The following is a 16023-nucleotide window of genomic DNA, read 5'->3' as shown; positions in this document are numbered from 1 at the left end:
CCTTCATTAGCAAGAGGAAGTATTGAAGAAACAGCTTGGACGTGGTTGGTTGCAAAAAGATAGATAGATGGAGGCCCTTTCACCCCCGGCAGCTCCTTTCTGATTCTGAGTAACTGCATGTGACACCTGCACCCTGATATAATTCTTCTTAACAACTTTGAAAAAAAAAAAGGCACGGTGCCCCAGATTCACCGCTCTGGCTATGGTAATAGACTTTTGAAAATAGATACACTCGCCCAGATAGCAAGAAATCTACCCAGTGATTTGGGTATTGAAATACTGAGTCATTTTTTTTCTTCACTACGTTTCTCTCAGTTCTTATCTTTCAAATTCCGTTTCTCTGGGTTCCGTGTGTTGCTTCATAGGTTCTCCACACATCTCAAAATTGTTTCCATTACCGTGTCCCTGAGCCACACTGTTGTTTGAAAATTAAAGGGCAATCAGTATACGGCATTTCTATTGTATTCCTAATGAAAAAAAAATGACAATAGGAACTGCCCGAGAGTGTGGATTGGTTATGGACCCACAGACAGACATCTGAGTGGCACGGGCTGGAGTTCTCAGACCTGGCTGTGAATTAGTCCAGCCTGATTGCCTGGTACACACTTAGATATCCACAGGCAGCTTCCCCTTCACTCTGCGGTGGGGCCAGGACAAGCGTGCTTTCCAAGTTCCCGGATGATTTTTAAAGGCAGCCATAACAGGACGACAAGGCTCATGCCTATAGTCCCAATCCTTGGGAGACTGAGGCAAGAGGAGGCCATGAGTTTGCTACACAGTGAGTTGCAGGACATCCTAGGCTAGCATGTGAAACTGGGGAGGGGGATCAGCCAGAATTTCAGTGCACTAGATGAATATAAAAATAACGCCAATACGCTTAAATAGTGAAGTGGAACAAATGTAATTTACTTTGGAACAGCCAGCGGTAACCAACGAGACACCACGTCTAAAGAGTGAGAACGCACTAGCTGCTATAAACAGAAGGCCCAAAACTTCATAATGCTGGAGTCAAGGACCAGTAAAGAATTTCTGTAGAAAAAGCAAAGAGTAAACACTGTGTGTGACCATTTGCAATCATTATTACCTTTGAGGCAGGGTCTTTCTGTTTCACAGCTCCAAGAATGGCCCCAAACCTCAAGTCCTGGGATTACACACCTGCACTACTACGTTCATGTCGGCGGCAACTATTTTTAAATCTGTGGGATGCACAGCCCCTTTCTATATTAGTGTTCTCTGCTCCACATCTCTGCTAAAATGTAAAAACTGGACCAGAGAGATGTCTCAGCCTGTGACATGCTTGCTATATAAGCACGAGAACCTGAATTTGGATCCCCAGGACCCACCTAAAGAGCCCAAGCCTGTAATCCCAGCACTGGGGAAGCAGCGATAGCAGGAAACCCAGAGGCTCGCTAGCCAGACATTCTAGCTTGTCCAGGCTCAATGAGAGACTCTGTTTCAAGAACTAAGGTGGACAGTGATTGAGAAAGACATTCAAAATCGACTTCTGGCCTCCAGGCACACCTAGACACACACAAACGTGGACATATCCATAGACCACGCATACACAATAAATAAGTAAACAGTAAAAACCCTGTATACAAACAGACTGATGGCTGCCCTTGATCCCAGGGCCATGGTGCATCCACCCCTGCCCGAGCAAACATATTGAGACATTATATCTCTGTTTCGTCTGAGCACTTCCGAAAGTCTAAACTAGAAGGTCATACATTTCTAATGTGTCTAAGGAAGAAGAAAATGTGCTTTTTTTATGGGACTGGAGTTAAAAAGGTAAAATTGATATCTGCAGAATGAGATATTCCCTAGCTCAGTGCCCGCACAGGTTTGGGAACTGTCTGCAGTTGTCCTGTAGCTGAGGAGTCTGAGGTATTTGCCATGTGAAGAGATTCCAACATACAGAATCAGCACACATTCCATGGTCTGTGAGACACATGTCCAGAAAAAAAGGACACTGGCTACCTTTGCAGGGGATGAATGACCTGGAAAGATCTCCAGGGCAAGAGAGGCTGGACCGGAGAGCGCCAATGCCAGATTAGAAAATGATCATTTCAAGTCTTAATTATTTTCCACTTTCTTCCCGTCACCAGAAGAACACTGTTTCGGGTGTTATACAATGCAGAGCTTTGTGTGGTTTTTAAAAATCAGTCATAAAGGAAGCCTGTCTCCAAAAGTGAAAAAACAAGTATAATGGCAACGCCACATCACTTGACGTGGGCTCTTGTCAACAATAACGCTGAAGAAACGCATCCCACATCTGCTCCAGCTGTCAACACCGATTTACGTAAATGAGAAGATTACGCTCAGGACCAGGGGCTCAGGCGGCTTTCAGACTTGGTAAAGTCCTTGGACTTAGGCACTTGGTGACAGGACGCTGCTATGGAGTGAAGGGGGTCAAATTCTGCCCAGTCCAGGGACAGGTTACAATGACCAAACAGGAAATGATCATGCGCATTATTTCCTTGCACACAAACCACCGCCAGATGTGGCACTAGCCAAAGTCCCTTGAGCAGAGAGATGAAAGACCGCCTGGAATTTGAAGTCAGTTTCCAATACAATTACTGTTTTGTTGTTGTTGTTGTTCCTTTTTCTTAGAAGTAGGGTGAAGGTAGCCATGTGTACTCTAGGAGCGTAGGAGAGGATCAGAGGCACCAGGCCGGTATCTGCTATGGAAATGATTTAGGCCGAAATGAGGATAACAAATACTTGGGGAATTTTTACTTTTGAGCACACTTCACCACTGTGTTTGGTCCCTTTTAGTCCTTCCCCTCATGGCCAAATCATGACCTGGGACCTGCCCTAAGCATGACGCCTCAGTTTCCCACTTATGTCTTGGGAGTCATTGCTCATGTTTCACCAAAGTCCCCAGCAGCAGCAGCAGCAGTTTTGTGGGCACATGCAACGACATCCTCTATGTTTGGGAGGATGCTGAGGCATGGACACATTGACCTAAATAACTGTAATTAGGGCATGTCACTAAATGGCAGCCTTCTGAGATAACATCACCCTTCTCATTCCTGGTTACCCACCAAGCTGGTCTTGGCAGTCATTTCCAGATAACTCTCACCGTGTCAATCAGTGGCCAAATGGCTGACATTTAAGAGAGGAACGTTCTGGAGTGTTCATGGGTGAAAAGATAATCTGGGGCACAAGCGAAGGCTTTTCCACTTCCACAGCTCTGCTCAGTGGGAAAGGCCTCCTGTGAGAAACCGAGAGACCGCTCGCCCACTGCACCCTTCCCAGAGCTGTCAGGCAGGATACTGACACTCCCAAACTCGGGAGCACACCCCAGGGCCTGAGTTCCCCCCTTCACAGACTTAACTGATTCCCAACTGTGGAGTGGACAAAGGCTAACAGGCAACAAAATAGGGTCCCCTTTCTTCCCTAGACTTCGTGTCTTTTTACCTCTGAACCACCAGACGGTGGATGGACAAAACCACCGAACGGGCATCTTTTAAACACCAAGTCGGTTGTCAGAGTTAGCTGAGCTCGGGGATTGTTTAAGACGAAAGGGGAGGAAGGCCTTCTGACTTCTGGTCCTCCCTTGCCTTTAGAACTCAACTGTCCATTCAGGCAGTCTAGACCTGTTATCGTGCTACAAGGAGCCCCACAGATGTAGGTGGGAGAAAACGAGTCTGGGAAGGTGGCAAGGGAAGAAGATAATGGGTCTAAATGATGCAACAGGAAATCCGTTCCTAGGTGGTGTTCAGCGGTTTAGTGTTGCCGGGGTGGGGGCGGGGGTCTGGGAAGGTGGACTTTGATACATTTGGTACCTGAGTGGGCACAGGGGCAGGACTGCAATTCTTGACACAATTTCCCTCCACATCATTTGTCTACTATGGAGTAGGTAAGGGTCAATTTTTATTAGCAACGGATCTTAGAGACGTTGGAAAAATAATAAAATGTCATGATAACCCCAATTACAGAAATAAATTGCCTTTAATCCCTGCACAAGCCTTAACTGTTAACTGCTTCCGTGATACATTGTTAAACCTGAAAGTAATTGTAGCTTTGACTATGTGTTCATGGTCTGCTTTTGTTTTTGCAAAATCCTTCATCAGGGCTCGAAGAGTTAAATGGAGCTAAAAGCAGCCATTGCATCCGGTCTCTTCTATGGTGTGGTCAGCAGCTAATGGAGACAGGAACAAAGTGGAGTCATTGTGCAACGAGATTGTCTAACAACAGATTGCTATCAAAGACAAGGCAGGTTCAAACAAAAAAGCTACATGTAACTGTTGCCCTGTGGAGCAAGTCAAATGAGACTGTTAGGAATACAGACTTGGTGTTTGTTTTTTTTTTTTTTTAACTCTTAGAAGAAAAAGTGGAGCTACATGACAAAATATGATTTCATCCTGAAACCCTTGTGCTTGTATTGGCTCCACTGAAGCAATGAGAAAGGAGAAAAAAAATTTAACTCCCAGACTCACAACTAAACATCATCAACCATTCGCTTAGGGCTTTTTCTTTTTGACAGGATCTCTCTATGCAGCCCTGGAACTGTCTATGTAGAGTCTACCCTGTAGACCAGGCTGACTTTGAACTCACAAGAGATCCCCTGCCTCTGCCTCCCGAGTGCTGGGATTCAAGGTGCTGGTTTTAGTCACTTACTTTATAAATGCTGTTATCAGCCGCAGAGTGCTGGTCTAGAATGTGCCAGGCCCTGGGCTTGAGCTTCGGCGACGTCAACAAAACGTCTTATTATTGCTAGAACTCATGGTTATTCACGAAAGGTTTGGCTACAAGTATAAGTTGTGTGAAATGAGGCCACAGTAACATCAAAAAGATCAAGAAGATGAATGCCATGGTCATCTGCTGTTCCTTCTGGCCATCTGTACACCACTGGGCAGCGGGAATATTGCAACAACGTCCCTCTTGCAAGGCATCTGCTGTAGAGACTTAAACTCAACTTGCAATAACTCATATGTCTCCATTATCAGCCCAGTGCCTCAATGCTCTGTGTATTCTTCAGGGGTAGGGGCTGAGCTTTTCCTCATCTTTGCAAACAGGTTATGATGCAGAACCGAATCAGCTGTGTCTGAGTAAAAGCAAGGACCAGCAAGACAGAAGTCCTATCTCTGCACACTGGTGTTCTTTCAGAGGCTGGTCTTTTCTCAAAGACCTTTCATCGGTCCCCTTCCAGAGAGGCCTGCTTTCCAGGACAGACATCTCTGTCCCCAGGCCAGCTCTCACACTACACCACGGCTTAACTTGCTTTTCTTTCTTTAGAGCCAGGGTCTTGCTACCCTACCCTCCCACCTCAGCCTCCTGCTGCCACATCCAGTTGGGTTTTGATGTAAACACTCACTTGCTGTGTGAGAGCCCACACACAGGAGCCCCGAAATAGCGTTTTAGAAGTGACATGAGGAATAAAGATTTAGGATGTACTGCCCTGGGGCTGGAAATAAGTAGAAATAGCTGCTTGAGTACCTAGTCTTCACAAAGTCCTAGGTTCTATTCCCAACACCACATCAAACTGGGCATTGGAGGCACATGCTTGCAATTTCACTGTGGAGAGAGGTGGAGGCAGAAACCAGAAGTTCAAGTTTAAGGGAACATTACTGCATTGGTCAGGCTTGGAATAGAACACTGTATCCATCCATACTGGACTCCTAGTTACAGGAAGGAAACAGACATGGAAAGCACAGAAGAAATGGTGCCCGTGAAGGAGGGGCTCAAGCTAGAACAAAAGGTCTTTACATTTGGATCCTGGAAAAAAATGTGTAGGCACTATTTAAAACCCAAGAGACCCAGAAATATAGAACAGGCATGTGGTATTTATACCTGATTGAGCTGTGACTTTACCCATTTTGTAACCTAAAACCACAACTATGGCATACTTGTCAGAAAGAAAGAAAGAAAGAGAGAGAGAGAGAGAGAGAGAGAGAGAGAGAGAGAGAGGGAGGGAGGGAGAGAGAGAGAGAGAGACAGAGAGAGAGAGAGAGAGAGAGAGAGAGAGAAAGGAAATCAAAGCCAGGCAGGTGGCACACATAGCAGAAGGTTTAGGTCAGTCAGAGCTACATAGAGAGGCTCTATCTCGGAAAAAAAGAAAGAAAAAAAAAAGCAATCAAATTTGCTGACTTGGTTAACCCTTGACTTTTTTGCTGAGACTTAAATTCTGTTGCACGCATCCATCAAACAGCCCTATGGATGCAAATTAGCTTTGTCGGCCGCTCAGTGCCTCCTGCCCCAGCACTCTGAACAGCCTAAAACTTCTGATAACTTTTTAAACTTCAAATTCCTAAAATGGCATGGGGTTACTTCAAAAATCATCATTTTATTATTGCATGTGGGGTAGAATCGCTGATTCCCTTATTCCCATTTCCAGGAGAATCAAGACATCACACACACACACACACACCCCACATACACCACACACACCCCACACACATACACCCCACACAATACACCCCACACAATACACCCCACACAATACACCCCACACACATACACACACACCCCACACACCCCACACAATACACCCCACACACATACACCCCACACACATACACCCCACACACATACACACACACACCCCCCACACACATACACCTCACACACATACACATATGCACCACATATACACACACACACAAACACCACACACACACATACCACATACACACCCACACACACATATACCACACACCCACACCCCGGCACACATATACCACACACACACCACAAGCACACACAGCACACACACACATTCACATCACATATACACACCCCACCCCCCCACACCACACACACCACACACATACCACACACGCACACACATCAAACATACCACATACACACACACCACACACACACGTGTGTGTGTCTCTTCAGTATATGTTGTATATTTCTTTTGCTGTCCAGGTAATATATGACTGTTAAAAATACAGTTTATTATTTCCCAAGATGGAAAGTAAATCCCCCACCAATGAACCGATGCCTGGGAAAATACACTGTGGTCAGTCCATACGTGAACTGCTTGAGAACATGTTTCAATATGGCTGAAACCAAAAGCTTTACGTCTGTCAGAAGATCAGGCTCAAAAGGCTCCCCGTGTGTGACTGCACTTATGTGACATTATCTGGCACAGGGAAATCAGCAGAGACCCAAAGTAGGGGCGCTGTGGCCAGTCACGGAGACAGGAAAATGGAGGTGGTAGGCAGGGCGTCTCTCTTGGGAGTGGCAAACGTTCTGGAATTAGACAACGATGGTGGTTGCCAGCTTTATTTATTTCTTACTTCATTCTTTGTCATTTTTTTTAAAAGAGTCTCTACACGTAGCTCTGGCTGTCCTGGAACTCACTCTGTAGACCAGGCTGGCTTCAAATTCAGTCATCCCCCTGCCTCTGCCTCCTATTTGCTGAGATAAAAGGATGTGCCACCACACCTGGCTGTTATAGAGTATGAATTGATTTTAAAAATAAAAAATACAGGGAGCAGGAGGTGGAATGGGAGAGAGAACTGTGGTTGGAATGTAAAATGAATTTTAAAAAAATGTGGTTTAAAAAAATAAAAAATACTGCCAGACAAATGCATGCGTGCACATGTGTGTGCGCATGTACACATGCGTGCCTGCGTGCACAACAAACCCAACTAAACAAGCAAACTAAAGTGCTAGTCATTTTTAAGTTAGTCACTGGATTTTGACAAGTCTTTGTTTTCCCACCTCCAAAGGGAGAAGGTAGGAATAGATGTTTCTTTTGCGGGCAAACACTAACTCACAACTCAGCATGCCACTTAAGATGGCAAACACCAAGCCATCGTTGTTTTTCTTAAGATAAGCAAGTGGCATTCTTTAGAAACAAGGCGGAATAAGAACCCTTGATAAAACTTAAGATGCCGTCAGGATAAAAGGTAGAAGCAAGCAAAGACCACGGGCTTCAGTTGGCCAGCCTCTAAACCAGGAAGCGTCCTTGATCTAAAGCCCAAGTTTCTTTCCACTCCGTGGGGTGAACACTCAGGATTTCCACTCTGCCTTTCGTAATGCTCACACTGCTCTGACACCCTATGTAATCATCTGCTTTAGGCTGCTCAGAGTGTTCCAGCGCAGTTACTGCAGTCAAAGACCAATGTCCACGAGGATCCCTCCCATTCTCCATAAGGACTTGGCTCTAGGAACCAAGTCCCCACCCCAAGCTGAAGAACCAGGTTGAGGGTCAAATGGGTTGAACGAAGGTTGACTGCCAGAGACGCCATTCGAGAAACGCTTTAGGCTGACTCAACGAAAGGATGAGAAAGAAATAAGACCACACTGGACATGGAGGAGGACACACACGGTGTTAAAATCTGGGGCCAGAAGCTATACAGTTCAAATCCCTGGGGAAAATAGGAAACCCCTCAAAGCCAAGTACAAACATCACAGCAAGTCCCATGGGCAGACCAGGACATCACCACTGGGCCCTGTACGGAGAAAATCCTTGAGCGTGTTCCTGATTCCTCCCTAACCACTCCCCAGCCTGCATCACCTTTGAGATCACCATAGCCAGGAAAGCCTGCTGGCTCTGTCATTGAATCAGAACACCCTAACTCCCACCCCTGCCAAGACACAGTTCCCTTTGGCTCGAATTCTTGCCACAGACTCCCAGCTGGATTCCCCAAGATCTATCTAGCTTGTCCAAAAGGCAGTCTATTCTCAGGAACAAAATAGGGTGGCGGTTTACGAATGAGAAGTTCAATGATGTCACCTGTCTGGGCTCAAAGATTTTCAGTTTTGCTCAAAGGTCTTTACAATGGCCTCCGAGGCCTGATAAGATCTAGTTTCCCCTTTCCCCTCTGGCTTCGGGTCCCTTTGCTCATTCCGTCCCAGGCACATGGGCTGTATTTCCATCTCTTCAAGTTGCAGCATCAGGACCTTCGCACGTACTGATCACCAGTGATCTGTGGGGCTCGCTACCACGCCTTTAAGTCCACCGGAACATTACCTGGTGGACACCTTCCCGATGTCACCCTTACCCTGCACTTCCTGCTCTGTTTCTCTCCGCAACACTTCCCATCTCTTCTTGCTCATTCGCTCTGTCTATCTATAACCTGCTCCACCGCCTAGGAGGGCAAAGGCTCACTGACAAGTGGGGGGAATGGGCCCTGTGGAACTTACTGGCGTCCCCCAGGTCGGAGTTCTGAAGAAATGTACGGCATCGCTCCTTGTGCTCCTCCAGGGAGCTTCTCTGCTTGTAGCTCCTTCCGCAGAATTCACACTTGTAGGGTTTCTCCACTGGAAGGAAGACACAGAGCACTCAGGGACCCCACACACCGAGACCCCGGCTCTGAGAAGGCACTGGTCTCTAGGGATGAGGCTGCTGGCCCAGCCAGACCCACGCCTCCAAGTCTGTGTCGCTGTCAAATCTGCTAAGCTGAAACAGGACTATGGTCTAGGAGGGGCTCTTCCACCAGTGTATTAAAAGGATGGCGTCCTATCGCAGATGGACGGGTCTGCAGTGGGTGACTGTTGCTTTTCTTAGTGTTTGGCTATGGGTCAAACCTTGCTTCTTTTCCATTAACTAAAGGAGGTCCCAGGACTGGAGAGATGCCTCAGCACTGAAGGGTACTGGTTGCTCTTCCAGAGGACTGAACTTTGGTTCCCAGCACCCAAATGGGGTGGTTCATACTGGCTGTAACTCCAGCCCTAGGGGATCTAGAGTTAAAAAGAAAGGCTGAGAGAGAGAGGAGAGAAAGAGAGACAGAGACACACACAGAGATAGACAGAGATAGATAGATAGATAGACAGACAGACAGACAGGGAAGAATCCTTTATTCTTCAAGGAGGGTAGTGTGGGGTAAGAGTGAAATGGGTCCAGGTGTGGTGACACACACCTTTAATCCCAGCATAGGCAGGATGTTCTTTGTGAGTTTGAGGCCAGGCTGATGTACATAGCGAAACCCTATCTAAAAACCAAAACCAAGCAAATTATTTGGGACCTGGAACAATGGTTCAGCAGTTAAGATCACTGGGGCTGGAGAGGTCGCCTGATGGTTAGAGCACTCTGCTCTTGCAGAGGATCTGGGCTTGGTTCCCAGCACCCACAGGGCAGCTCGCCACCATTCATACTGAATCTAATTCCAGGGGCCCTGATGCCCTCCTTTGACTTCCTTGGACCAATGTATGCAAGGGAAAATGCTCATTCACATCAAATTAACGGGAACGGGAGGGCATCCTTCCTACTCTGTGATGTCCAACTAACTATAGGTAAGGAATAAGGTGGTCCATGGGCATTAGGGTCGGGCTAGACATGTTTGGAGCATGTGGGCCGTTCTTGTAAAATGGCTTTAAACAAGCGTGGCCAAAGACAGGGCTGATTAACAAAGAACATCTTAATAACAGAATTAAGAATGAGTTGCAGTATCCAGGCCTAGCTGCACATGCATTTAATCCCAGCACTCTGGGGGCAGAGTTCAAGGCCAGCCTGGTCTACAGAGTGAGTTCCAGGACAGCCACTGCTACATAGTGAGACCCTGTCTGAAAAAAACAAATGATCAAAAAGAACTAATTGCAAAAATGACTTCAACTAATTTTCTAAAACAAATCAAAAGTAGTTTTCCTCATAAGTTGCCCATATCTTTTGATAAAACTCAAGCTAAAAAGTGTGAGCCCTCCGGCTCCATCATGAAATGTTTTATTTTCCAATTCTTCATGCTTTGGGAGTAAAAGCACCCTCAGAAGATCCTTATGAAACCCCAGACCAAACTAAATCACAGGTTTTCCAAGGCTAAACATTTTTTATTTCTGTATAACTTGGGTGCTCTGGCATTTGACTCAAAAGACTTATCAGCACTTTGCTTGAAAAGGGCAGAAGAGAATCTTCTTTTTCTTTCTTTCCATCAAACCTGTCACTATTTTGTTACATTGACAAATGAGAAAGAGAGAGAGAGAGAGAAAGAGAGAGAAAGAAAGAAAACCCCTCTCTGCCACATGTGATCTCTCGTGGGTTTTGCTGAGGTCGGCTTGTTTAACCTTACTCTGAATCGTGAGTAGTTCTGAGACTGGGCTTTAGTCAAAGCAGTAATGTGGACTGACATAAAAACAAACCTCTCTCTCTCTCTTCTTAAATTAAAACATTTGCCAGATAACATCAAGAACACGAGGTTCCAATTTTGAAAATAAGATTCGCCTTATTTTTCTAAGAGGGAAATTCTAAATGTTTTTAAAAAAAAAAGTGTCACCTTGCTTGTTCAAAATAAGGATTGAAAAGACCGAGGCAGCAGGTGGCTTTTTAAGAATTCGTGTTGTTGCTCTTAGGGCTTAAAAATAAGTGGGGCGAGGAAGGGGAAAGTTGGGGTTAGGAAACTTAGCGAGAAGCTGGGTAAAGTGGCACATGCCTGTAATTATAGCACACAAGAGGTAAAGGCAGGAAGGCGGCTACAACTGTGAGGCTACCCTGGTACACAGAGTGAATTCCAGTTCAATCAGGACTGCAAAGTAGGGACCCATCTCAAAAACAAAAATAAAAACAAAACAATAACAACAAAACCAACCAACCAAACAAAATGAATAAGAAATTTATCCCAAAACAACCAAAAGGAACCTCTAATAAAAATTTATGTCTGATTTACATTTTTATTATTTTAAATCATGTGATATTGTACATGTGGGGACCAGAGGCATCCGCTCGCTCTCCTGGAGATGGAGTTGATGCTGGCTGTGAGGCAATGGGTGTGGGTGCCAACAATGAAACTCTTATCTCCTGGAAGAACAATACTTGTTCTCAACCTCCAAGCCACCTCTTCAGACCCCTGCTTTACACATTTTAATAATTTACCAACTAAACATAATTTGCTCGTGTAGTTTTGTGAATGGAAACTGGAAAATGGGTGTGTGCGTATTAAGAAATAAAATACAACATTTGTATTACCATAAAAATATTGATGGCCACGATTTTTTTTTTCACAAAAATTACGAAGACATTGTGATTCGTCTGCTATTCTCCAGACACAAGGATGCCGGAGACGGTTTCCACCGAGGCAGACAGAGAGCAATTAATGCCTTAAGGGAAGGGCGGTTAGCCCTAGAGGTCTCTGCAGATAGAAGAACCCTTCAGAGGGCAAGCGAAAGACTGGAACTCTCTTTTGTTTCCACAGCCAGTAGATGTGGAACGCTTGTGTCCCTCACTTACCAGAGTGTGTCCTAAGGTGTCCCGTGAGCGCATCTCTCCTTTGGCATGCGTAGTTGCAGAGGTGACACTTAAAAGGTTTTTCCCCTGTGTGCAGCTTAATGTGGCGGAGGAGGTTACCTTTCTGAGTAAAAGATGCCCCGCACTGATTACACTGGAACGGGCGTTCACCTTCAGGGAGGACGGAAAAGGAGAACTCTCATCACAAGGCCAGTGGAAAAGCATGTGCCCAGATTAGACGCCCGTGGCGAAAGCCCATCTCTTGGGCGGTTCTGCCCTCGCTGAGAGGTTGCTTGGGAACTACATTCTGAGGTGCAGAGACCTGTGGGATCCTCTTCCTTGCAGAATGAACACTCCCACTCAGGACAGCTAGTCTGGTGATCTTGCTCTGAGTCACTGCCAGGGGACACAGCAGCCTTGGGAGCTGCCTAGAGGTTTTTCTACTTCTTGGCATCTGAACGCAGTCACCTTTGAAGAAGGGCTCAGAGAGTCAAGCCTTCTTGTATTTTTGAGACAGGACCTCACTATGTAGCCCTAGCCTGGAACTCGCTCTGTAGACCAGGTTGGCCCCAAATGCACAGAGATCCTCCTGCCTCTGCCTCCTGAGTGCTGGGACTAAGGTCATTGTTTCGTTTGGTGGTTTTAATCTTTTCTTTTTTGACAGGGCTGTTCCTCTGTACCCAAGGATGGCATGGAACTCATGATGGTCCTCCTGTTTCAGTCCCCTGAGTGATTGAATCGAGCCATTGAGACGCACTTAGATGCAAGATGTAAGGTGTCAAGGCCCAGTCTTTCACTCTGGAGTCCCTGCACCAGATGAGGGCTACAGACTCAGTGTGACTCGTTCCTAGGCCTTCCTATGGACTCCTTGTTTACCGCATGAAGATGTATTTAAAACCGACAATAAAACCCATATCCCTTTATCCATCAGACCTGAACCCAACACAGTAAGGGCACCCACTTTCACGAATGTGCCGTGTCAAAATACTTGGAAGATTTTTCCAACTCCTGCTTACTAATTGAAGGAAAGTTATTCAGCTAACCTCGGTGGCTATTTTCATTGGTCAGTCTCTCTCTTTCTCTCTCTGGCATCACCCACCTCCTCCCTCTCTCCCCCCAGGTCTCACTTTGCAGCTCTGGCTGCCCTGGAACTCATATGTAGACCAGGCTGACCTCAAACTCAGAGATCCACCTGCCTCTGCCTCCCCAGTGGTGGGGTCAAGGCGTGCGCCACCCCATCAGGCCTTTGTTAGTCTCTTTTTATTCGTAGTATTTTCAGTGTGTTTGCCAAAAGCATGGTGAAGCAGAAACGAGGGTCCCTGGGTAAAACGGCAGTGCGAAGAGCGAGAGAAACATCAATACTATAGCAGAAAGTACCGGAGGAAGCCAAAGAAAGACCCAAACTCCGCCTCTTCTTCCCTCCCGGGGCTGCACACGGACAGGTCTGAGAACTGAGAGAGGAGACTATTTACCAGTATGGCTTCGCTTATGCACCATCAAGACATTGAAGCTGATGCAGGATAACCCACACACATCGCAGTTCATCTTCCCACCGGTCGGCCTGCCGCCGTCGTACGGAGTGTGTCTCTCCAGCTTAATGTTTTCATATTCGTTATATTCTCTCGCATAGCTGTAAGGAATTTCGCTCTCTTCCGCATTCCCCAGGGGCTCCGGCTTCAACATGCTCTCGTCTCTTTCGCTGTCTTCATCTTTCACTTTCATGGCGTCTTCTGCAGGGGACATGCGTGCGAGAAATGAACAATGACTGTATTCGAAGCTGTGAAGCCGCTCAGAAAAGAGGCCCACAGTTGACGAATAAATACAGAGGAAGCTCGGAACACTGTGTACATACAAAGCAAGAGAGTCCCGGAGGGCGATCACTCATTATTAGAATTCAGAACCACAGTTAGATACACACACACACACACACACACACACACACACACACACACACAGCAGTGTCCTAGGCCATCCAGAAGATTGGAGCTAACAAGTTTTAGCTGTGATTATCCAAAGAGACCATGAAACAAACATTTTGAACAGCCTGTCCCTGGTCCTCGGAGAGAAGGAACAGTCTCAGATCTTTCTTGGTGGCTGCAGCTAAAAAGACAATGGGACAAGCTCTTTGGTTTCGAGACGAAAATATCATTTTGATGTTACGAAGGCCTCTGGGCAACGTACTAAGATTGAGAGCGGGAGAGTGGAAGCCATGTTTTGCCTTTCCTTCCTGGGGAACTGAGGGAAAAATTCTTGTTCGGTCTTGGAAGTGGCAGAGCAAGCAGAGGAAGCGCTAGTGTTAGTGAACAGAGCTGAGAAGGACAGAAGGATGCTTTCCTTCGACCGAGGATTAGTTCCAACTTCTATTGATGGGGGTCTGCCGGGTCTAACCCAGTTAGGGAAAGAGATAGCTAGACCTAATCTAAGTAGGGCTAAGCTCAAGATCCTAGATCAGTTTAGGATTATAGGACTGGGCTTGAGAAGGGACTGGTCCAAGTATGGTGGATGGCTAAGTATTTTTGGGGGAGAGGGTGTTTCAAGACAGGGTTTCTCTGTGTAGCCCTGGCTGTCCTGGAACTTGTTCTGTAGACCAGGCTGGGCTTGAACTCACAGAGCTTCACCTGTCTCTGCCTCCTGAGTGCTGGGATTAAAGATGTGTGCCACCACCGCCTGGCCTAAGTACCATTCTTTAAATGGCTGCTGCACTGTTGGGCTTCTTTTTTTCCCCGATGGGTACAGTTAGAGGGCTGGAACTCAGAATCTAGGCCAGCATTCCTTCCCAGTGACCTCTCAAGGTATGCTACGTTTGTGTGTGCGCATGCAGGTGTGTAGGCCAAAGTCAACTCAGATGTCACTTCTCAAGAGCTGTTCACCTTGGTTTTTGACTCCCCCCCCTTCTCAGCTGGACCCGAGGTTCTGTGATCAGGCTAGTCTGACTAGCCAGCTAGTGAGCACCAGGATCCTCTTGTCTTGACCCCCTCAGTGCCGGGTTACAGGTGCCCGTCATACCTGCCATTTCATTTGGGGGCTGGAGATTAAGCTCAGGCCTTCCTGAGTGAGGCGAACACACATGTATGGTAAACTGAGGCACTGCCTAAGCCCTCTACAAGTCTTTTAAAAATAACAAAAGACACGTAGAAGGCACGCGGGATGCGGTAGCATACCACTTTGGTGCCAGTGCTTGGAATGCCGAGGCAGGCAGATCTCTCTGAGTCTGAGGCCAGTGTAGCCTACACAGTGAGTTACAGGTCAGCCTGGCCCCCACCTCAAGAAAAAAAAACCCTGAAAAATTTGCCTCATGGGATCAGCATTTGTAAGACATTTTCCTATATAAAGTTGCTATGTAAGCGCTTATTCTTTCAAACACTGAGTTTTTAGACATTGGAAGCTTTACTTCTCCACAAAGAAACACAAGCCAATGGAATTGAAAATGAAAGAGAATTTAGAGATCAATTTCTCCAAGCTTCTTGTTCCTTAGATGGGAAGCAGAAACACGTTCAGCCACTTTCCCGATTTTGCACGGCCAGTTCCTGGCACAGGTGTGATGAAGACACTATGTTAGCACTGGAGAGATGATTCAGCAGCTAAGAGCACTGGCTGCTCTCACGGAGGACCCGGGTTGGTACCCAGCATCACATGGTGGCTCACAACTTCCCATAACCCCAGTTCCAGAGGATCTGATGGCCTGTTTTAACTTCCACAGGAACACGGGAGGTCACAAACAGACTTTCAGTCAAAATATTTATACACATAAAATAATTTATTTATTTATATTTTATGTGCATTGGTGTTTTGTCATGGGTGTTGGGTCCCCCAGAACCAGAATTACAGTCAGTTGTGAGCTGCCATGTGGGTGCTAGGAATTGAACCCAGATCCTCTGGAAGAGCAGTCAGTGCTCTTAACCACTGAG

At 46.4% G+C, this 16023-nt stretch overlaps 1 protein-coding gene across 3 annotated transcripts in view; it reads right to left on the bottom strand.

Annotated features, from left to right (window-relative positions):
- Ikzf3 (IKAROS family zinc finger 3) overlaps positions 1 to 16023 on the bottom strand; it is a 91975-nt gene that overhangs the window by 17647 nt on the left and 58305 nt on the right. For 2 of the 3 annotated variants that reach the window (XM_075990832.1, XM_075990831.1), the window contains exons 4-6: positions 13588 to 13845; positions 12119 to 12286; positions 9106 to 9222 (exon numbers count right to left, since the gene is read on the bottom strand). In XM_075990832.1, the coding sequence (XP_075846947.1) occupies positions 9106 to 9222; positions 12119 to 12286; positions 13588 to 13845 (543 nt within the window). Of the gene's footprint in view, position 1; positions 5878 to 9105; positions 9223 to 12118; positions 12287 to 13587; positions 13846 to 16023 lie in introns of those variants that run through there. The other variant, XM_075990833.1, reaches the window with a different exon arrangement.

This window comes from Microtus pennsylvanicus, chromosome 11, assembly GCF_037038515.1.
Source record: "Microtus pennsylvanicus isolate mMicPen1 chromosome 11, mMicPen1.hap1, whole genome shotgun sequence".
In the NCBI taxonomy this organism is placed as follows: domain Eukaryota; kingdom Metazoa; phylum Chordata; class Mammalia; order Rodentia; family Cricetidae; genus Microtus; species Microtus pennsylvanicus.
Note: the sequence above shows the minus strand (reverse complement) of the source record. Positions and strands in the feature narration are given on the sequence as shown.